This window comes from Schistocerca cancellata, chromosome 8, assembly GCF_023864275.1.
Source record: "Schistocerca cancellata isolate TAMUIC-IGC-003103 chromosome 8, iqSchCanc2.1, whole genome shotgun sequence".
Taxonomy (NCBI): domain Eukaryota; kingdom Metazoa; phylum Arthropoda; class Insecta; order Orthoptera; family Acrididae; genus Schistocerca; species Schistocerca cancellata.
In genome coordinates, this window is record NC_064633.1 from 179,960,630 (window position 1) to 179,981,521 (window position 20,892).

The window sequence follows — 20,892 nt, forward strand, 5'->3', positions numbered from 1 at the left end:
ATAGGAGACAATTCTCACACATCAACAGTGGAAAAGTGCCACTGCGTCTTGAAGAAAGATAACCTTTCCAATTAGATGTCTGAACCAGCCCCTCAGGGCCTTCCACACGTCGGAGCCAAACAATTCTTTTTGTCTTCCTGCCTTCTATCTTTCCTATGTGTTTCTTCTACATTCCGACAACTCAATTCATGTAAGGCTAAACGCCGACACACAGGTCAGTTAATACTACGCTGACCCCACCAGGTCTAGTGTTTCTTATTATTCGTTGATACGTTGTTGTTGGAATTTACACCTTGGGGTAAGGCATTATCTTCCGCTTAAAGCGCCCCTTCCTGCTGCGTGACACAGCCATAAAGGCTACACTCATATCCATCCGACTCCTCCGACATTGTTTTCTACAGAGGGAAGAAAAGTAGAACAAAGATGAACTATGCATTCGTAACGAAGCAATGGGTTCCACGTCGTCCTTTCATCTGAGCACAGTGGATGCACACGAAATCGGGAAGAATATCCTGCAAACCGTTCTAGTACTTACTTTATTTTCCATCAACGTCGACGAATTATCTAATGGGGAGTCTCTCCCTTGCTGTTGAAGTTGTTCCCAGGTTTACGAATTCCTGTGACATCTCTATACATTCCACCGTTGTAATCAGTTGACTTCGACAACGCTTCAGCTTAGAAGAGTGGTATCACGTTGTCACGTGGGCGTACACGAGTGACTAGATATTTCGGTTTTTCTGTCTTTTATAGAACATATGAATCTCGAAATTCTGATCCTGTTCATATTTTTTCAAGATGACGGAATGTACAACTTGCCATATGTGCAATGGGTTCTGCATATTCCTGTTTTGCCTACCGGAAAGTGCAAGTTAGTTAGGCAAGACAGTCATGTATGTAACTGTTGCCTGTCTAAAACTGATATGTAAGCAGTCCTCCGCATAACTTCAGGTAATACGAGGGCTATCCACAAAGTACATAACGTTTTGGAATTAAAAACAAATAAAGTATTGGAAAATTTTTTTATTGTATACTGATGAAAGCCACACTTAAATACTACTTTTCTACACAATTGCCATTTAAATTAAGGCACTTATCGTAGCGATGGACGAGCTTGGAAATTCCTTCGTCGTAAAATTCGGCCGCCTGCGCCTTCAACCACGTGGCGACTTTCTTTTGCGAAAGAAAAGGTGTGATTTTTGTGGATTTCCTGGAAAGAGGCACTACAATAAACTCTCAAAGGAATTGCCAAACGGTGCACAATCTCGGAAGAGCAATAAAAAACAAGCGCAGGGGAAAGTTGGGCTCAAAGATCTTGCTGATTCACGACAACGCGCGAGCCCACACGGCAAATGCCACTCGTGAAGTTCTCGAATCTTTTAAGTGGGAGTTGTTTCCTCATCCGCCGTACAGTCCCGACCTGGCACCGAGCGACTTCCACTTATTCCCAGCAATGAAGAAGCGGTTGGCTATGCAGCGTTTTGATTACGACGCACAGCTTCAAGAAGAGGTAACCACGTGGTTGAAGGCGCAGGCGGCCGAATTTTACGACGAAGGAATTTCCAAGCTCGTCCATCGCTACGATAAGTGCCTTAATTTAAGTGGCAACTATGTAGAAAAGTAGTATTTAAGTGTGGCTTTCATCTGTATATAATAAAAAATTTTCTAATACTTTATTTATTTTTAATTCCAGAACGTAATGTACTTTGTGGATAGCCCTCGTAATATCGAGGATTCAAGTGACCACTAAAGACGAATCCTTCGAAGTCTCTGTTCTGCTGTTAAGAAATGATCCTGGCCACAGAAAGGAAGGAATAAACACAAGGAAGTAAGATTAGGATTGAGTCCAACGACGATGAGGTCATTAGTGTCAAATCAATTGGTTAAATAGAGAAAGAAGGGAAACAGAACTTGACATTATTCAAAATTACCATTCCGCCTCGGCGAGAGTCCAATTAAAAGAACAACAAGAAATCAAAATCAGAATGAGCAGTTTGGATTCTGAGTACCACGAACACGAATGCCTCTCCTGCGTTCCAATTGCTGAACCACCTCCTCTGGGGATTTAGTTTGAAACTTCCGTTACTTTCTACGCACTTTATATCACACCTCTCGTTATGAGTTGATATATGAACATGTCTCTCTTTGTTGATAGTGATTATGTAAAGTATACCGGTATAAAACCCATACTTTCGTTCGTAACATCGTTTGTTGTGGTTTACAAACCTAATATCTAAGCTTCAATTTGTCTTTTCACTCATCTTCTAAAACACTTCGTGTGTTATGGTATTAAAACTTTCAGTAAATAACTGATACAGACACCAAGAGAAATCACCAGGATAAAGGCTGATGATTTGCAGTGGCGTTATTTAGGTGATTTGTGCATCTCTGCTCATCCTTTGTTTACAAGCTGATACTATCCTGGAATCTGTTTGCGCTACTGACCTCACGGTAGCTGATATATACGCACTGGTTGCAACTGAGGCTACAGCTGATTATGGGGAACCAAATGAATACATATGCCAGTCAGACATATTTTCGCTGCTTGCATCAGTCTTCTCTGACAGCCAAGTGTGTGCCTCTAGCTACGATTCTGGTAGTGTCTCACGCTGCTGTTCTAAATGAGGAAGGGTATCTGCAGAATAGCTGCAGTACCAGCTGACCCTGGAGTTGCCACAAGGAGGTGGAATGCCAACGCTGGCCTGCAGAGATGTGCGAGTGCCGTTAGCTTTGGCTTGCTATGAAAGCCGTGTCTTAGCTGCAGGTGCTGCTCTGGTGCCCACAGGCGTTGCTGTCCTTTACGGGGTAAATACCCACACACTGGCTGCCCTGGCACCTGAATGCTGTTGCCTGTGGCTGCCTTCCTACTCTGTCTTCCCCACTATAGTTGCCTTCTCTACTGTCATTGTTTTGGTAAGATAGCCCGTATGTAAGTGCTTGCACATGCTGTCCCGATACCCGATGTCGTTGCTATCCTTAATGGTGTTGGTGTTTGCTGATTGGTTGCTGTACCGACTAGGACTAGAGTTGGTGCTGTCATGGGATGTTGATGACACCAGCCTGAGAGAGATTTGTGTCATCATTGCTGTCATTAGACTACCATGACAGATGTACGTGTTTTTATCCTGGAGATAAATCAGTTGATATCCGTAAGCTTACTACAATACTAGCTGCAGCTGAAGTTCCCAACGCCAGCTTACACAGCTGCTGTGCTACCCATGTACTAACAAGTATTGATCTGCAACCCATTGACGCTGTCTTAAATGGAGTTCATATCTGCAGGCTGTCTGTAGCACCAGCTTAAGCTGAATAGGCTGCTGTCATTGCCAGCCTCCACTGGCCTGTCTGTGCGACTGATATAGTCCTGTTCTGAAAAGCAGTAGTCCTGCTTTGAAAAACACCTGTTTTATTGAATAAGTGCCCATATACCTGCTGGCGACGCGGTCCTCATTGCAGGCGGTCTCTGCATGCAGTTTGTTGTATCGGCTGGGGCTATAATCTCTGCTATCATGCATTGTTGCTGTTGACATCGGCCTCCGATCATCGCCAGCATCGATTTACTCAGACAGATATCTGCATTTCAGCAGGTGATATCCTGGTACCTACTGGCGCTGTTGTCCTCATTGGAAGGGATATCCGCAGGCTGATTGCTGTTCAAGCTGGTGCTAGAACTGATGGTGTAGTAAGGTGCTGTTGTTCATCGATGGCATTGGCCTGCTGTGACAGATGTGTACCTTTCTCCAAGAATTAACTGGTGGCCACAGGCGATGCTGTCCTAAATCGATTTGTGTCTGAAAATTGGCTGCTGAACCAGGAGAGGCTAAAAAGCCAACTTGGGAAAATTTTGCACACACTAGTCTGCACAGACTTCACTTCACTGCTGATGCCAGTCTGCTCTTCCAGCCATGTCGTCCTTGTAAGTGGTGTCATGGTATTCACTGGTGCTTCTGTCCTAAATCAGATTGGTATGTGCCAGCTAGTTGTTGTTCCAGCCTGCCCCATGGGTCACTATTACCTACGCCAGCCTGCACCAGACTATCTTTACTGCTAACACTGTTGTCGTTCTCCAACAGCCGTGTATGCTATTGGAGGTTCCAGGTGCCATCCCTAATTGGTTTCTATCTATAGGCTGGCTTTTGTACCACGTGAGGCTAAAGCTGCTGTTGTCATAGGTTCCCACTGCCCACACAGGCCAACAAACGTGTTTTCTGCATTACTAGCATCAACCTGACCTTTCAGATGGGTCCTTTCTGCACTGACCCTTCACCACTGTTGAGACTGAGCTGCCGTGACCCGCACATGTGCTGCTAGAGGCACTATAATGGTACTAGCTGGCGCTGGTGTCCCCACTTTGGCACAGTATCTAACGCTGGATGCTGTACCAGTTTGGGATTCAGTTGCCAGGTTGCGTAGACCTGTCCTTGCCACTACACTTGCTCCTACACTGAAAGCAATATGTGTTTCTGCAGGTACTGTCCCTGTACCCACTGACAATGCTATCCTCTCTGGGCGTGGTTTCCGTGGGTTGGCTGCTGTACCAGCCGGCGCTATCGCTGCCGCCGTGGATGGCCGCTGCCTACGCCGGTCTGCACAGACCTGTCTACGCTGTTGGCGTCGGCATGCTCATCACTGCGTGTGCCATGGGACAAGCTGGTGAGTGGCCTACAAACGTATTAAGAGCTGGAGTTTGTCTAACTTTACATCATACCCAGTTCAAAATGTCAAACGGAAAATGATTCGTGACGCTCTCTCTCTCTTACTACATGTCCCTGTGGCGAAACGCACCGCCCTTCTCTCGATAGTCTCTCTCTCCGGCCTTTCAGTCTTACCTAGAGAGGATTCCAGACCAACGAGATATACTTCATAATCGTTCCTGGATAAATTACATTTCCTTAGGCTTGTTTTCCAATTGATCTCAGTGTGGCATCTGCTTGCTACATTTTGTTCGGCTTTCCAGTGATTAATCACCATTTGTGTAGCTAAACAGTAATGTGTCTTTTTGCAACACTTTAGATTTTTCTATGATAAGCGAAAACTGTCATTTCATGCACCAGTCATCGATTCTCTGCAGTTCTTCCCGATTTTTTCTAAAAAGTTCTCGTGTTGTTATTTCCCTATGGACGTTTCGGCGTTATCCGTTACATTGTTTACATACATGGTGAGTCAGGAGGAAATGAACACGCTTTGAATGGTGACAGTATTAGTAATTCTAAACACAAAATCTCAAATGAACGTATCTCCTTTTCTTAATAGTTTCCGAGCAAACTACAGAAAACGGTGGAAAACAGGGCAAACGCAGGTGATAGTAAGTGAATCCTTGTGATCTAACGTTTCGTCCAATTCTATACATTTCCTCACAAAACATTTTCAAAAAGTCCACCGTCAACTGCAAACCATTTTGCCGCTCTTGTAGACAGCTGCTGTGTCATTGATCTGAGTTTATTTTTACGGTACTTTATTTGAGCACATGAATACAAAATGTGGGCGAGACGTTCCTCCCTGAGATGCGGGTGAAACGAAATTCTCTGGTGAATCTAGCTTCTCCCCCTGAGATGATTTATGACAAGTAACACTACGTTGCCTAATGTCGCTTTGGTTGTAGTCGCATGTCAGTGCTGGTGAAGAAGGGCATGTGACTCACGCCCGTGATTTTCAGATGAGTGTCGGATAAGGTTAAGAAAAGGGCAATGTTCATTCGAAGCTTTTTGTTCAGAATCCTCAATACTATCACCCTTCAAAGAATGTACTTATCTCCCTGACTCTTTCTGTGTATCGTGGACATTCTGGCTCTTTAATATTCCCCTGGAGTACTCCCAAACTACATTAGCGTCTAATCAAATCTCCGTTTAGAGCGTAACTAAACTCCGTAAGCCTTCATAGAATTTCGAAGTCGGGCCGATGTTAGCATTTTTTTCCTAGAACTGATAGGAACGCTTCTTTGAAATTTATCGGCATCAACTTGGGTGCCACAGTCTATCTCTTTATGTACATTATTAATCGGCGAAACGAGATGAGTTTATAAAGATCTCTGCTTGCCTAATGCAGGTCTTTTCCTGCAGAGGGGATTTTAACCTTCTCAGAAGGTCATAATACAAGCAAACTTTAATTTTATACGATGTATATTTAACAGTATTTCATAAATATCCTCCACTGTCGAAAGTGTACTGTTTTAAATATATTTTATAGATTTCAGAACATTATTCCTCGTAAATAAGGTTGGTAACAGGTCTCGGGAGTTTACTTATGAGATAACCAGTTTAGAGAGTTCATATCTCATTTTTAAATGTCATATTTATCACATTTCTGTTCAACAGTAGTTCTTAATGTTTTATGGAAATTGTTCCTCAAGTACCCTAGTTTTCGCACAATGAGAGCTGATCTCTCGGAACTTGTTCTACGGTGAATAAAGCATTGAAGGGTAGTTGGTTGGAGTAAATATTGCACAATTCACAGAAACACCACTTTTCCTACAGGTTTAGTAGAGGGTAAAATAGGCAATCACTCGGTGCGCAATGCTGTGAGCACACTGTACATGAAAACGCTAAGCCTGCATTTGATCTGCCGGAACAGTGCCCTGCTGTTGGGATCGACATACTAGGTTAATTGCGAGGACGGCGTAGCATCATCTATTCTGTTTTAGCCTCTACCATAAAGAACAGAGCAAGCTGTTGAACCATCATAGAATTTAGTTCCTTTCAGCCAACTACTAGGCAATCTGGTAGTGGGGTACAGACAATACCAATTGGCTGTATTTGGGAGGAAATATCCAGTTGCGGCATTTGCTTTGCAACCGAGGGAAATCTCAATGTAAACCTTGATCAAAACCCGGAGATTGGAGTTACCACCAGCTCTTGGATTACACTTCTCAGAAAGAAGCAGGACTACAGTGTGCATGTTCAGTTATCTGTTTATACGTGTTACTTAGAAAGTTACTTAGAAACGCCGATAGTGGTTACAGAACAGAACAATTGAAAATAGAGAGGAATGTAAAACACAATCTTTAAAGATAAAGAACTATGTCGAAAAGTTAAGCAAGAAGGCTGCGATGGATTCATTTCGGAAGGTGAAAACGATGTCCATTCTAGACAGGTACTTACTTATAAAATATGAAGAACTTGAATAAAGATGTAAAACATGATGCGAGAATAGAAGTGAAACATAATAAACAATAACTGAACTGTTATTAGAAACTTTGTAAAACAGGAGACAACGTAAACAAAAATCTTGATAAAAATGAAGAGCTCGAAGTAGAAGAAATGACAACACTAGATACAATGAAAGTGAAGAAATTGGAAGAAGCAATCTGTAAAATGAAAAATTAAAAACGACGAGCAGTGACGGAATTAACCCATAGCTGATTAAATGAGTAGCGAAATCCAGATTTTTCGATTATATTAACAGACACTGAACAAATTAGAAAATTCCAGATTACTGTAAATAGGCTCCAATAATCCCTATTTACAGGAAAAGAGGCAGAAGTTATTGTGAAAATCATAGAGGTACTTCTATGCTAAACGCGGAGCATGAAATATATTATTCTAAAATAGTAAGACAGAGACTAGCAATAATTTTCAATGGTATTCTGCTAGAAGAGCAAAATGGCCATGGCAAGGTAGAACGTGCACGGTCAATACGTTCACTATATTAGACAAATCATTGGACAGTTCAATAAAGAAACACTTTTACTATTCATTGACTACATGAAAGCTTTCGATAAAGTAAAGATGGAAAATCTATGGGAGATACTGAGCAAAAGGGGAATGCTTTTGCACAAAAAAGGCAGTAAAGAACATGAACGAAATATGAGAAATTGTTATTGCAGGAAATCGAAACTCTTAGACCTGCACAAATTTGGGAATAAGACAGGGCTACAGTTTCCCTCAGATTGTTTTTAATATTCATACTGACGTGAAGCTGAGGCAATGGATAAGTAAATTAAGTTTTTATAATTATGACTTCAACGAAAGGAATCATTATACCACAATACTCTTCGCTGATGATGAAAATGTGACTATGACAGCGGCAGCGCAATCCAAACAGCTGCTCACATTTTATCCGCAACGGCTAAGTTTTATAGTGTATTAGTATCTTCAAATATAAAAAAAAATATGGCTTTGATGTTACAAGGCCTTCCATAACAAAATAATAGCATATCGAAACAATCACCAACCAGTTGTATAAAAGAAATCAATTTCTTAACCTGTTTCCGGCACTTAGTGCCCTTCTTCAGAAGGTTATACCTATCACCTGTTGGCGAAACCAGTTAAGAAATGAAATTTCTGTTAGGCAACTCTTTCCTGATTATTTCGAAGCACTGAATTATAGTTGCTGACGTTGCATAAAATACCAAAATAGTAACATATAATAAGAAAATAGAAAGAGGGAACTTGTTCTACTTCTTAGGAAATACTGTCTCAGTCACGACGGAAATGGATGCGCGAAAAAAAGTAGTAAGGTTCAGTTACATTAATGGAACACTCGGCAGCGTCAGCAGAACTAAAGCAAGGAAGGAATCTCTACGTAACTGCTACAAAATTATGTCAGTACGAATCACGACAAGAGGAAGTGAGTTGCGGACTGTTAAAAAAAATGAAAGAAGAATACAAGCATTGGAGACGATAACTCTAGTAAGAGAAGCTGGGTACATACTATCCGACATGAGCAGAAACAATAACATTACAGAACTAGTGGGAGTGAAAAGCTTAAAGTAGTAGATTAGAGAATATAGGAAAAAGAGGAAGAAATATGTAATAAGAATGGCAGACGATATAATATCAAAATTAACTATAAATTATCATGCAGTGAGGGGAAGATCTTCAGTAATATCGAGGAAAAGGCGGAAGGATAAATAATTTTAACTAAGAGGTTGTAACAAGCTGAATTTTAATGTGCGAGGGCTATTTGGAAAGTAAGATCTGATCGGTCGCAAAATGGAAGTCACAGTGAAAATCAAAAACGATTTATTTCCAACAGTTTGTTACGCCTTCCAGTTATTTTTCTACGTAGTCGCCATTTCCATTTAGACATCTGCCATAGCATTTTACCAACTTGCCAGTACCCTCGTCATAGAAAGCAACCACCTCTGCTTTCCGCCATTTCTCTAAGCTGAGATGCAATTCGCTGTCTCTGTCAAAATTTTGTCTTCCTAGCCAGTGGTTCATGTGGGGAGAGATGAACATCAGAGAGAGCAAGTCCGAGCTATATGGTAGATGATCGAACACTTCCCATCGAAAAGCCTGCAGGAGCGACGTCATTGCCCCTGAAGCGTGCGGCCGAGAAATGTCATGAAGAAGGAAATGCTTGACAAGTACATTATGTGGGGTTGCATGAAATCAGGTGAAACCTCGCAACGGACACACATATATGGTGCGAGACACTATTGCTCTAGGCACCTTTACGTGATCACTGTGTGCTCTGAATTGAAAAGAGCGATGTGACGCGACCGATAGGTATACTAGAGACATTGCCCAACACATGTATGCAAAGCTTCATCAAATTTTCGCTGTCGTTTCCATTTCGTGATCTCTCGGACCTCACTTTCAGAATAGCCCTCCAATACTGAAAGGAGGAGAAGAAGAAGAATGCTTAGGGATGTGGTTGATTTGCTCGACAGCACCTAACCATCGCTTCCTTAGCGATCAGTACTTATAACTGGGATGACGTCACTGAGTTCGCTTCTGAAATTGTCGTATGTTTGTGTGGTGGGTTGTCATGTGTGTATCAGTGTTGGTGCCAGTGGACCGGGGAAGCTGGACACGTTTGCGGTCCATCTTTTGGAAGGCGGCAGCATGCTGATCTATACCCAAACCAAGGGCTCAGTTGAGTAGCCATTGCCGATCACACGGCTGCTGCAGCACAAGTCAGGACTAATGTCACCCAGGACCAACAGGAGGCGTTTGTTCGAAACTGAATTACGAAAAATAGTACCACTAGACAAACTTCCTCTCACAAACCGTGCAGTCTTCCTGTGGTAATGTTGTGAGAGAACTGGGTGTATTAGTGATGTAATATTCAGTATCGTTATGAGTGAAGATTCTGTTTAGGTGTCTGCGTAGGTATTTTGTTAGTAGCATGTCATCCACGTAAGCAGAAACTACCAGTATTGGCAGTGAAGTAATGAGCATCTCGGTGTTGGGAGACATAGCTTACAATGGCAACTAAGATTTGAATTCAATGAGGGAACATCGAAAAGTGCAAGATACATCCAGAACGCCTTCTAGGTGTTTCTGCAACACGAGGAAGATTCGTTCTTCTAGCGGTACAGTTCCTGTTGCATCACGCGTCACGCAACACTTTCTCCTTTTCTTTTTACTTCACACTACGGACGTGTCTGACGTTATGGGATAGCTTTACCCACTACCAGCGTGCATCGGTAGTATCACTGCATTGCACCTAAAGTAAGAGTAAAGAGTAGAGAAACTTTTGTCAAAAATGATCTGTTAATAGCCGTGCGACTATGATAGTATGCAAAGAACGAAACATCATATGTGTCTGTAGCTTTGGCTGGTTTATACTTCATCTTCCATTAATACTGTATTGAATAAACAACTCATTTACGTTTTACAGCTGGTAAAATTGTTTGAATACACGAAGATTATGGAAAGTATTTGATACTTCAAGTGGTACCCAAACATGAAATGTATTCGCAGTTACGAATGCGTACACTCATCAGTTGTATAAGGGCTCTGCATATGAGGAACTGCATCGCTCCTCTAAACAACTCAGCTAGAAGCAGAAATAATCATAGTTTGCAGATGAAGGAAGTACTGTAAAAAGGATTGATTTTCAACTTCCCACTCCCCATGTGTCCTCACTGCCATGCACTTAGTGTCTCTCAATGTGTCTTATGACGGTAATGGGAAACTTACTTTCTCGATAACACTGTTATGATATGTTCTGTGTATTATTTGCAGATCATAGGTGACTCTATTTGTTTTCCACCCTTCTTTCTTTTATTTTGCTCATGTAATGTCCAACTGGCTATCAGACCAGGTCTAACAAACAGCACCTTAATTGGACACGTAAAGTGGAAGAAATGTAACATCAAAGTAGGAAAACATTGAGGCTCACCAGTTATAATTTACAACCAACAAGTAAATCTGGCTTAAGGGTACCGTGCTGAAAATTCGAGCCCACTCGAAAAAAAAAGTAATATAACAAGGACATACTGTGTCGTACCGTTAGATCTTGGGCAACGGACGTCGTTTTGTTCCTTCGTGGTAAGACGTTAAAATGATTTAGAAACGCATCTGGCGGCAGTGGTTGGAGGGCAGACCACAGCCACCTGCAGAATGACGTCGCCTGTGCTTGCAGGACTGGTGGACGGCATCCTGTCGCACCCTGTGTTCCGCGTACCGAGTCGCCTCACCTACTGCCTCTACCTGACCCACTCCGTCGCGCAGATGGTCCACTACGCCTCTGCAAGGTCACCGGAATACCTGTCACACATCCACGTGGTGAGTTGTTTGTCAGTAAAAAGTAGAAAATGCTATTTACTTTTGTTTGGTTTGTTACTTCTTGCATGGATCCTATACTGTAATGTATTATGTGGCAGTACACTACGATGTGATGTATCAGATAATCTTGAGGGTCCTTGGTTAGGCGAAATAAATGTGTGCTGCACCCGTGCTGCTGACACATCCCTGTTCACAGGGCGCACAGTATCTGATTTTCCTACCAGGAAAGTTTATCTTGTAACTGTTCACACCGCTAGTTCAGTGTATTACTTGCAGTTTATGAAGCAGAAACGGTATTCTATGCATCATCTGAAGACAACAATACTTGTTCGTCTACGCCAAAAATGTGCTTATTAACAACGCGGAAATGAAGGAGATTTATGCATGCTTTGATGTAAATGGTCAACATTTCAGAAAGTGTCACAAGTTATAACAATACCTCAGAGATTATCCAGAGCACTTTTCCGGTAGTTGAGAATGTCAGAACTAATATCCTACTTTAGTTTAAATATTGTTGAACCTAAGTAGTTTAATAAACGAAGATTCGCCCAAGCTGGTTAACTTTTCGGGCCGAACCATGAGCCGTGATTGGCTGCTTTAAGCTAGCAGAGCCGTGTTTAACGGTTGCTTATTCTGCGGTTTCTTGTACGGTGTCATCTGCTATTATATCTCCATTTAAATCCACATTTTTCTCACTATTGTGAAGTGCGTGCTACAGGATACGTCTCATTGTACCTTATATTGAGGTAGAGAGCGTAGAAAAAATTACTTCTGAATGCCACTATGGAAGCCGTAGTTAGATTAGTCTTATCTTCGTGAACACTGCGGGCGCTGTAAAGACCTGTAGTAACGTTTCTACAAATCTCAGTTTATACTGGCACTCCAAACATTTTAAGTAGTCTGTTGAGAGATAGCTTGTGTGTAACTTCCCACCAATGAAACTATCATACAAAGTTAATAATGTTGTTGAGGACTATAGGTAATCATCTGTAAACACGAAATTATTTCAGCCACCTTTGGACACAAAGCTGTCTGGAAACACAAAGACACAGACTGCATAACCGTTTCTTGATGAATAAATGTAGGTGTAATAATTTTTGATGATTAATTCCTCAGTTTCACATAATCTACGTTATTTCCTTTTTTCCTTAGAATGTCAACACAAAAATCTAAATATAGCAGATGTAGTGTATGATGTAGATATGGATAAAAACTGTTGAATATTACATGAAAATGATTAGGTTGGTGAGCTGCTGTTCAACACAAATCACGCTAGTAATTGTGGCTCGAAACTTCGTATCTTACGCTATTCTGTCTCAATAATATTTAAAATAAACTGGAACTTTTGTTACAACATTCGCAGCTATTTGAAAAAGTGCTCTGGACAATTTTTGAACTCTTATTACAACTTGTAAATCTATGTTCGGTGAAGAAGATCTACATTCAAAATGTGCATGCATACATTTTATTTCTCGTTGTAAACAACCACATGTTGGCGTGAACGAACCAGTATTATTGTCGTCAGACGATGCATATAATATAGTTTTCGCTTCACATACGGCAAGTAATCCACTCAGCTAGCGATGTGGACAGCTGCAGGGTAAAGGTTCCTCGTGTGACCAGCGAGCAGCGATGAGTCAGTACCGAGTCTCCAGCGCAAATGCAACAAGAGTGCCTTGCCAGGAGCGGCTGCAGCTTGAATGTACCCCAGCAACAGTGAGTTTGTAACACGTTGTTTTGTAGGGCGGGTAACCACAGCCAGACTTCGACATTTTTCCTAAGAAAATTCCGCACTGGCTGTATCAATGATTTTTATTAAATCTGCGACCGGTTTCGCACCACTTATCGGTGCATCCTCAGGCAATATACGCTATTTAGAACATGGTAACGTTGAACATTGCCCACTCCCCACCATTCACGTCCAATATACCATCATTTTGTGAAGTCGGTAGTTAAAATTTAAAAATCTTTGTTTTTTTCTAATTATGGGAGCGGTAATGACCGTGCAAGCTGAAAGGAGCCGCGCGGCAGCGGACACGGCCTGAATGACTGGCCGAAAACCGGAAAGCGCTCACTCAATGGCGCGAGGATCACCGGAGGCCGGATGATGTGTACAAGGTGTGAAGAGTGGGGGGTGCTGAACATTTGATAAACATCTCCTTATGTCTGTTTTTTTTTAAGTCTAATACCATATTAGGTGGCCAGTATAAAACATGGCAGTTAGTTAAAACCATAAGAATAATAAATGTGGTGGTTCTGAATGCGAAAGGCCCGGAGTATGCATAAAAATATATAGGACAGAAACTACTAACAAGTAAGCTATAAGGGTAAGGCTACCTGTTTAAGTAATAAAAATTTTCGGAAAGACCTCTTCCGTTGTTGGAAAGATTAACAGGGATGTGTTACGGAAGATAAACATGAAGCATAACACTACTCACTTCCCTCTCACGCCTGGAACATTCACTTCACTACACCCAGCAAGTAGCGGATTAGCTATTGGGCGTAAATTCCACAGGATGCCTTTTTATGGTAACATTTCAAGCATAATCGGCAAATGCTTAAGTTCTAAGGGAATAAATCTGGCCTTTTATATTCCTAAAAACAATGGACAGAAGTTCAGGCACAAGGAGGCTGCAATGCGGAATAGTTTCAAGTTGTCGGGGGTATATAGTATCGCCTGTGTTGATTGTGATGCGGAGTACGAGGTGCATTCTAGTTCTATGTCCTCCGATTTTTTTTCTCCGGACTGGAAAGGGATAGAAACATGCGCATTGTTTTAAAATGAGGCCGCGTTCATTTTCAATACGTCCCAGAGATGGCAGCACCGTACGGCAGATGGAATTTTACCGCCAGCGGCGAGAATGAGAACTGTTTTAAATACTTAAAATGGCGACGTTTTCCGTACTTGAACAGCGTGCAATCATTCGTTTTCTGAATTTGCGTGGTGTGAAACCAATTGAAATTCAGCGACAGTTGAAGGAGACATGTGGTGATGGAGTTATGGATGTGTCGAAAGTGCGTTCGTGGGTGCGACAGTTTAATGAAGGCAGAACATCATGTGACAACAAACCAAAACAACCTCGGGCTCGCACAAGTCGGTCTGACGACATGATCGAGAAAGTGGAGAGAATTGTTTTGTGGGATCGCCGAATGACTGTTGAACAGATCGCCTCCAGAGTTGGCATTTCTGTGGGTTCTGTGTACACAATCCTGCATGACGACCTGAAAATGAATGCTGACGGACGACCACATGGCTGCCCGTGTGGCATGTTGCCAAGCAATGTTGACGTGCAACGATAGCATGAATGGGACTTTCTTTTCGTCGATTGTGACAATGGATAAGACGTGGATGCCATTTTTCAATCCAGAAACAAAGCGCCAGTCAGCTGAATGGAAGCACACTGATTCACCGCCACCAAAAAAATTTCGGGTTACCGCCAGTGCTGGAAAAATGATGGTGTCCATGTTCGGGGACAGCGAGGGCGTAATCCTTACCCATTGCGATCCAAAGGGCACTACGGTAACAGGTGCACCCTACGAAAATGTTTTGAAGAACAAATTCCTTCCTGCCCTGCAACAAAAACGTCCGGAAAGGGCTGCGCGTGTACTGTTTCACCAAGACAACGCACCCGCACATTGAGCTAACGTTACGCAACAGTTTCTTCGTGATAACAACTTTCAAGTGATTCCTCGTGCTCCCTACTCACCTGACCTGGCTCCTAGTGACTTTTGGCTTTTTCCAACAATGAAAGACACTCTCCGTGGCCGCACATTCACCAGCCGTGCTGCTATTGCCTAAGCGATTTTCCAGTGGTCAAAACAGACTCCTAAAGAAGCCTTCGCCGCTGCCATGGAATCATGGCGTCAGCGTTGTGAAAAATGTGTACGTCTGCAGGGCGATAACGTCGAGAAGTAACGCCAGTTTCATCGATTTCGGGTGAGTAGTTAATTAGAAAAAAAAAAAAAATCGGAGGCCTTAGAACTTCAATGCACCTCGTACATAGGTCAGACGGGAAGAAGTTTTGAGACCCGCTTTAAGGAGCACATCAGCAACCCAAGCTCAAAATCGGCCGTAGGTGCACATTTTCGGGAAACAGGTCACCATATCTCCGGTATCCAGGACAACATACGGGTGTTACACTTGGAAAATAAGGGCAACACCCTTAATGTTTTGGAAGAGGTTGAAATCTTCAGAGTTCTGAAGAAATCCCCTCGCTCCTCACTTAATGCCCAGACCGACCTGAGGCACAAGGGTCTTTTAGAAAATTTTGATTACTTGCCCTTATAGCTTATTTGTTGGTAATTTCTGTCCTATATATTTTTATGCGTACCCCGGGCCTTACGCATTCAGAACCACCACATTTATTATTCTTATGGTTTTAACTAACTGCCATGTTTTATATTGGCCACCTACTATGGTATTTGACTTTTTTTTCAGCACCCCCCACTCTTCACAACTTGTACACGTAATCCGGCCTCTGGCGATACTCGCGCCACTGCGTGAGCGCTTTCCGGGTTTCGGCCGGCCAATCAGGCCGTGTCCGCTGCCGCGCGGCTCCTCTCAGCTTGCACGGTCATTGCTGCTCCAATCATTAAAAAAATTAAAGATTTTTAAATTTTAATTACCGCATTAACCAGATGACGGTATATTGGACGTGAATTGTGGGGAGTGGCTACAGGGCAATGTTCAAAGTTACCATGTTATAAATAGCGGATATTGCCTGAGGATGCACCGTTAAGTTGTGCGAAACCGGTCGCAGATTTAATAAAAATCATTGATACAGCCAGTACGGAATTTTCTTTGGAAAAACAGTGAGTTCGTGTCATCATTGTAGGGCCATGCCGGCGAGCAGTGAGTTGGCATCATAAACAAACCCTCATGTTCCATGTTGGGCGTCGTTTATGTAGTAAGTGATTAGAAGTGTTCTACGTATCGGATATAATTTACTTATATTATACTTATCATCTAGAAGTACCTGTACTTGTTTCGTGTTCTATCAATAACAAATATAAGTCTAAGTTTTTCAAAATGCTAAAAGGTAAATAAAGTACATTGCAGTTGCAGACAGTTGCATTTATTTTCACAACATACTCTCCTTTGAGATCAAAAATAATTTATTTCTGTTAGTTGTTATAAAATACAATCATGAACAGTTAATATCTCTGGTGAAATCTTCTCCAGTTAGCAGAGTCACGGTGTGTTGTCGCAACTTTACCGTGCGACAACACGACGGCAGGTCTCCACTGATAACCAGAGAAGATTTCATTTATGCAATATAAAGAGAAAGCCTACGTTTCGGCATTAATATCTAAAAAAATACAAAAAAGCATACTTCTATACTAGTGATAAAACTGTTAGAGGGTCACGTCTGTGCGGTTGAACAAGCTAATTTCAAAAACTACTAAGCGAATTTTCATGGGGTTTTCACACGTAACTTGAGCGTAGCTTGCGAAACTTTTAGGCTTCATTTCATCAGAATCAAATGAAAAAAAATATATCGTAGTTTATACTTTTATCCATGCTAATAATGTTACAAATGAGAAACTGAATTCCGTCTGTTGCGTTTTCACGACTAAACCGGTTAACAGATTTCTATGAAATTTGGTATAGTGGTAGCTTGAACCCTTAGGAAGAACATTGACTACTTTACAATGTGAGTAGTGGAACACAGTTATTGATTAAAGGAATATTACGTGAATTAGAGAACAAAAGTTATTTGTTGAAAAAGTTATTTGCTCTTTCACTTTTGAATTAATCATATTTTTGGATATGATTCAATTGATTGATATGTGCTATGCGATATGATTAAATTTAATGACTACAATGCTTATACAATCTTCAACGTGTTTGCACCATACTTACACTAACATATTATTAAGTGCAAAATAAGCTCTGTCAGTTGTCACATCTAAACTGCCGAACCGACAACAACGAAGTTTGGTATGAAGTTCGCTAGAACAGTGAGACAGAACATAGGCTAATTTAGAAATTTAAAAAATTATCCATCCCTAAGACGGTACAGTAGAGAATGGAATACCTTTTTTTTGCACTTGTGGACATAAAGGATGATCAAAAGTTATTAAATTTATGGCATAAAGTACATATTGTATAATGTATAACTATTCCTATAGCATGATGCATAGATTTGCGCTCCTGCTCATGAACCTCCACATCTACTGCTGTGCAGCGACGGTATACATGCTGCCACGTTATGCTTAGGAACAACTTGGGAGGGGAGGGGAGAAGACGGGAGGGGAGGAGAGGGGGAGGTCGCACATTATGAGCTATTCTCATCCAAACTGGCATACACGTGAGGGCAGCTGACGTCACTGCACATATGATAGCTTACTTACTCACTATAAGTCATCATAACAAAACTACTGATTTGCGAGCACAGCCACATTAACAACTGTCTCGAAATCACTTTTCTTAGATTTCAGTTTTTACACGAAAGTAAACAAATCGTTGAGACATAGACTTTTACTGGTGTGTTTTAATGCATGTCGTAACCAGATGCTGCTTAGTTTATAGATAGAGTTGCATTTTATCCGTGCATTTCACCTGATAGCAGCAACAGATATTGAGCGTTACAGCAGTCACATCGGACAGGGAAAGGTGTTTATTGAGTATGACTTCATAGCCAATCATCAAATACGTGCTCAAATAAAGCTTTCTATGACCTCTCAACAGATGCAGGCATAGTAGGGACATGTGTCCCACATCATCCAGCAGTCAACTCTTACACCCTAGGACCATCTGTCCCCTGCCATTCTCCAAATTTTTCTATGAGCATATCCGTTCATCTTATTGACCAATTTGGATTTATTGTCTCGCAAATCGAATTATTTGGTAAGAACTATTTGCTGTTTCAGAATACCCTCTTTCCTCACGCAGAAATCACAACACACTCGCCAACAAAGCTCCTCTCTGAAAGCAAGCCTGAATTAATTGGAGTTACATTTAAACCCTGTGTCTTGTCGAGTCGCTCATTTATCAGGAACTTTCGATTAGCACTTTTATGTTGAAATATGACCATCCTTCAGACCAACAACAAACGGTGTGTGCTTATTCGGCCAATCTGGAATATAATAGCTCTTCAATACCCTCCAGCAATCGAATTTTCTGGTGGGATGCAGCGCCCCCATTGACGTTCCATGTCTGTACCTCAAAGCAATTTGCCCTCTCAGGCAAACACTTTGCATTATTTTAATACGAATTCTGTGGGTACATGGAAATTATTTATAGTATGGAATTCTAGGTCTAACGATGCAGGAGTAAGGCGTGGATTTTGTTATACTGGATCTCAGTAAGCATCTTATACATATTCAGCAAAACTTAAGGACGAGTTAGATAAAGTACCGTAAAATATTAACAGTTTGCCGTCGGCACGTCTCGTACAAATTTATTCACTAGGTGCCGGCAGCGCTAAGTCGGAAGTCGGATTACTTGGCTTGTCGCCGGCCGCTCGTCACCTTTCCGTTGATGACAAGCTTCAAACACATTGACTTTTGCGTGCTTTAATTTTCCGGACATCCTCTATTTTGCCGTATCGTTCCACAAACTCAGATTTTCTTTTCAAGTAACTTCTCTGTAAGTTCCACACGTTTAAAATAATTATGCATGAGGAGGTGATGCCACTTTCCATCAGAAGGTGGCAATAGTTTCGTCACTGTTTTTTCTAAAGGCTGTCCAGCACCGGAATATATCTTGGATGAGGAAATGTATCCCGTACTCGTATCACACACTCCGAATGAGTATGCCGTATTTCACAATTTTCGACGGATTGTGAACTTCAAAATTTAACCGTCCACGCCACGGTATCATTCCTTCATCAGCTGAGATGTTTTGACTTAGATTACACGTTTCTTTAAACATTTTTGGAAAAATAATCAATCACGAATTGCACTTTGAGAAGCCGGTCCGCACTATCCAGTTTATTGTTGCTGTCGGAAAAAAGTAAAAATGATAATATTTGTCTGAATCGGTTGCGGGACAACGTTTTGCGAAATATCTGTGTGCCTATCAATGGATTCGTTGACCAATAATCGTTTATCCTTGCTTTGCTTAAAATCCCCATAAGGATAGCAAGCCAAAACCATTTTCTAAGTTCGGGTCCCGTAACGTCAACAAACTTGGCATGTTTTTAATCCATTTTCCTCCTATTGCAATTTTGACTGTAGTACGTTTTGGTTTCGTTGCTAATATATTCAAATAGATCGTTCTCAATATATAATTGTACGACATCCTCGACGCTCTGTGTATCTTTTGGAAATATGTTTGGACCCGTGGATCGTTCAGATTTATTATTGGTCCTCGGTAAATCAAAGTCTGACTACTGTGCACTGTCTTCTTCGTCTGATTCGGCCGAATCAGTTGGCAACCGTAGCGTTCGCCGAATTCTTCTTGGACGTATTTCACTATCTTCCTAAGATTCTGCTTCACTTACATTTTTCCCAATCGGCCAAGTCGTCCGGAACGTCAGACAAGACGCCCGCGCATTCATCGTAAATAATCCTATTGTCTCTTTCGTCCGCCATGATGAAAGGGCACAAGTACTTATAAAAACAAAACACTTGTTGACGTGTATAACTTATTGTTACCTAAACAAGACACCAACAGAATGCAGAAGATACTAACGTGCTACAGTCTGGAACCGCGTGACCGCTACGGTCGCAGGTTCGAATCCTGCCTCGAGCATGGATGTGTGTGATGTCCTTAGGTTAGTTAGTTCTAAGTTCTAGGGGACTGATGACCTCAGAAGTTAAGTCCCATAGTGCTCAGAGCCATTTGAACCATTTTTACTAACGTGCTGTCGCCGGCCACTGCGCGGTACTATGCTCACGACACCACTGTAGCGTCGCCGGCCGTTGACCGATATTTTGGCACGGCACCACTGTGGTGACGCCGGATGGCATAGTGTCCACTATTGCGAGACTATAATTGAAAGTGCGAGAGCATGTCGCCAGAAGTCTCCCAGTTGTGCACATGTATTAGGACGTCACATTGGTATAACACCAAATGGCGCGTGCCAATCAGTGGGCAGATACTATGATATTTAGTAGTGTTCTTCATTACACCATGGCCCATAGATACTATATGGATGATTTCAGACGGGAAGAACCATCGGGGAACTGGAAAAAGCACGAAGTGTGACGAGTGTAGCCTGACAGTTTGGTATTGGTTCAAATGGCTCTGAGCACTATGGGACTTAACTTCTTAGGGCATTAGTCCCCTATAACGTAGAACTACTTAAACCTAACTAACCTAAGGACATCACACACATCCATGCGCGAGGCAGGATTCGAACCTGCGACCGTAGCGGTCGCGCGGTTCCAGACTGTAGCGCCTAGAACTGCTCGGCTACTCCGGCCAGCGAGAGTTTGGTATTCTTCACAGCTTTGTTTCACATGACGGGAGAACGTTCCGTATCACTGACAC

The 20,892-nt window shown here is 42.0% G+C and overlaps 1 protein-coding gene across 1 annotated transcript in view; it reads left to right on the forward strand.

Annotated features, from left to right (window-relative positions):
* LOC126095456 (O-acyltransferase like protein-like) overlaps positions 1-20,892 on the forward strand; it is a 359,981-nt gene that overhangs the window by 310,384 nt on the left and 28,705 nt on the right. Inside the window, exons 10-11 of the mRNA XM_049910248.1 lie at positions 4,467-4,650; positions 11,311-11,453. Of these exons, the coding sequence (XP_049766205.1) occupies positions 4,467-4,650; positions 11,311-11,453 (327 nt within the window). The remainder of the gene's footprint in view (positions 1-4,466; positions 4,651-11,310; positions 11,454-20,892) is intronic.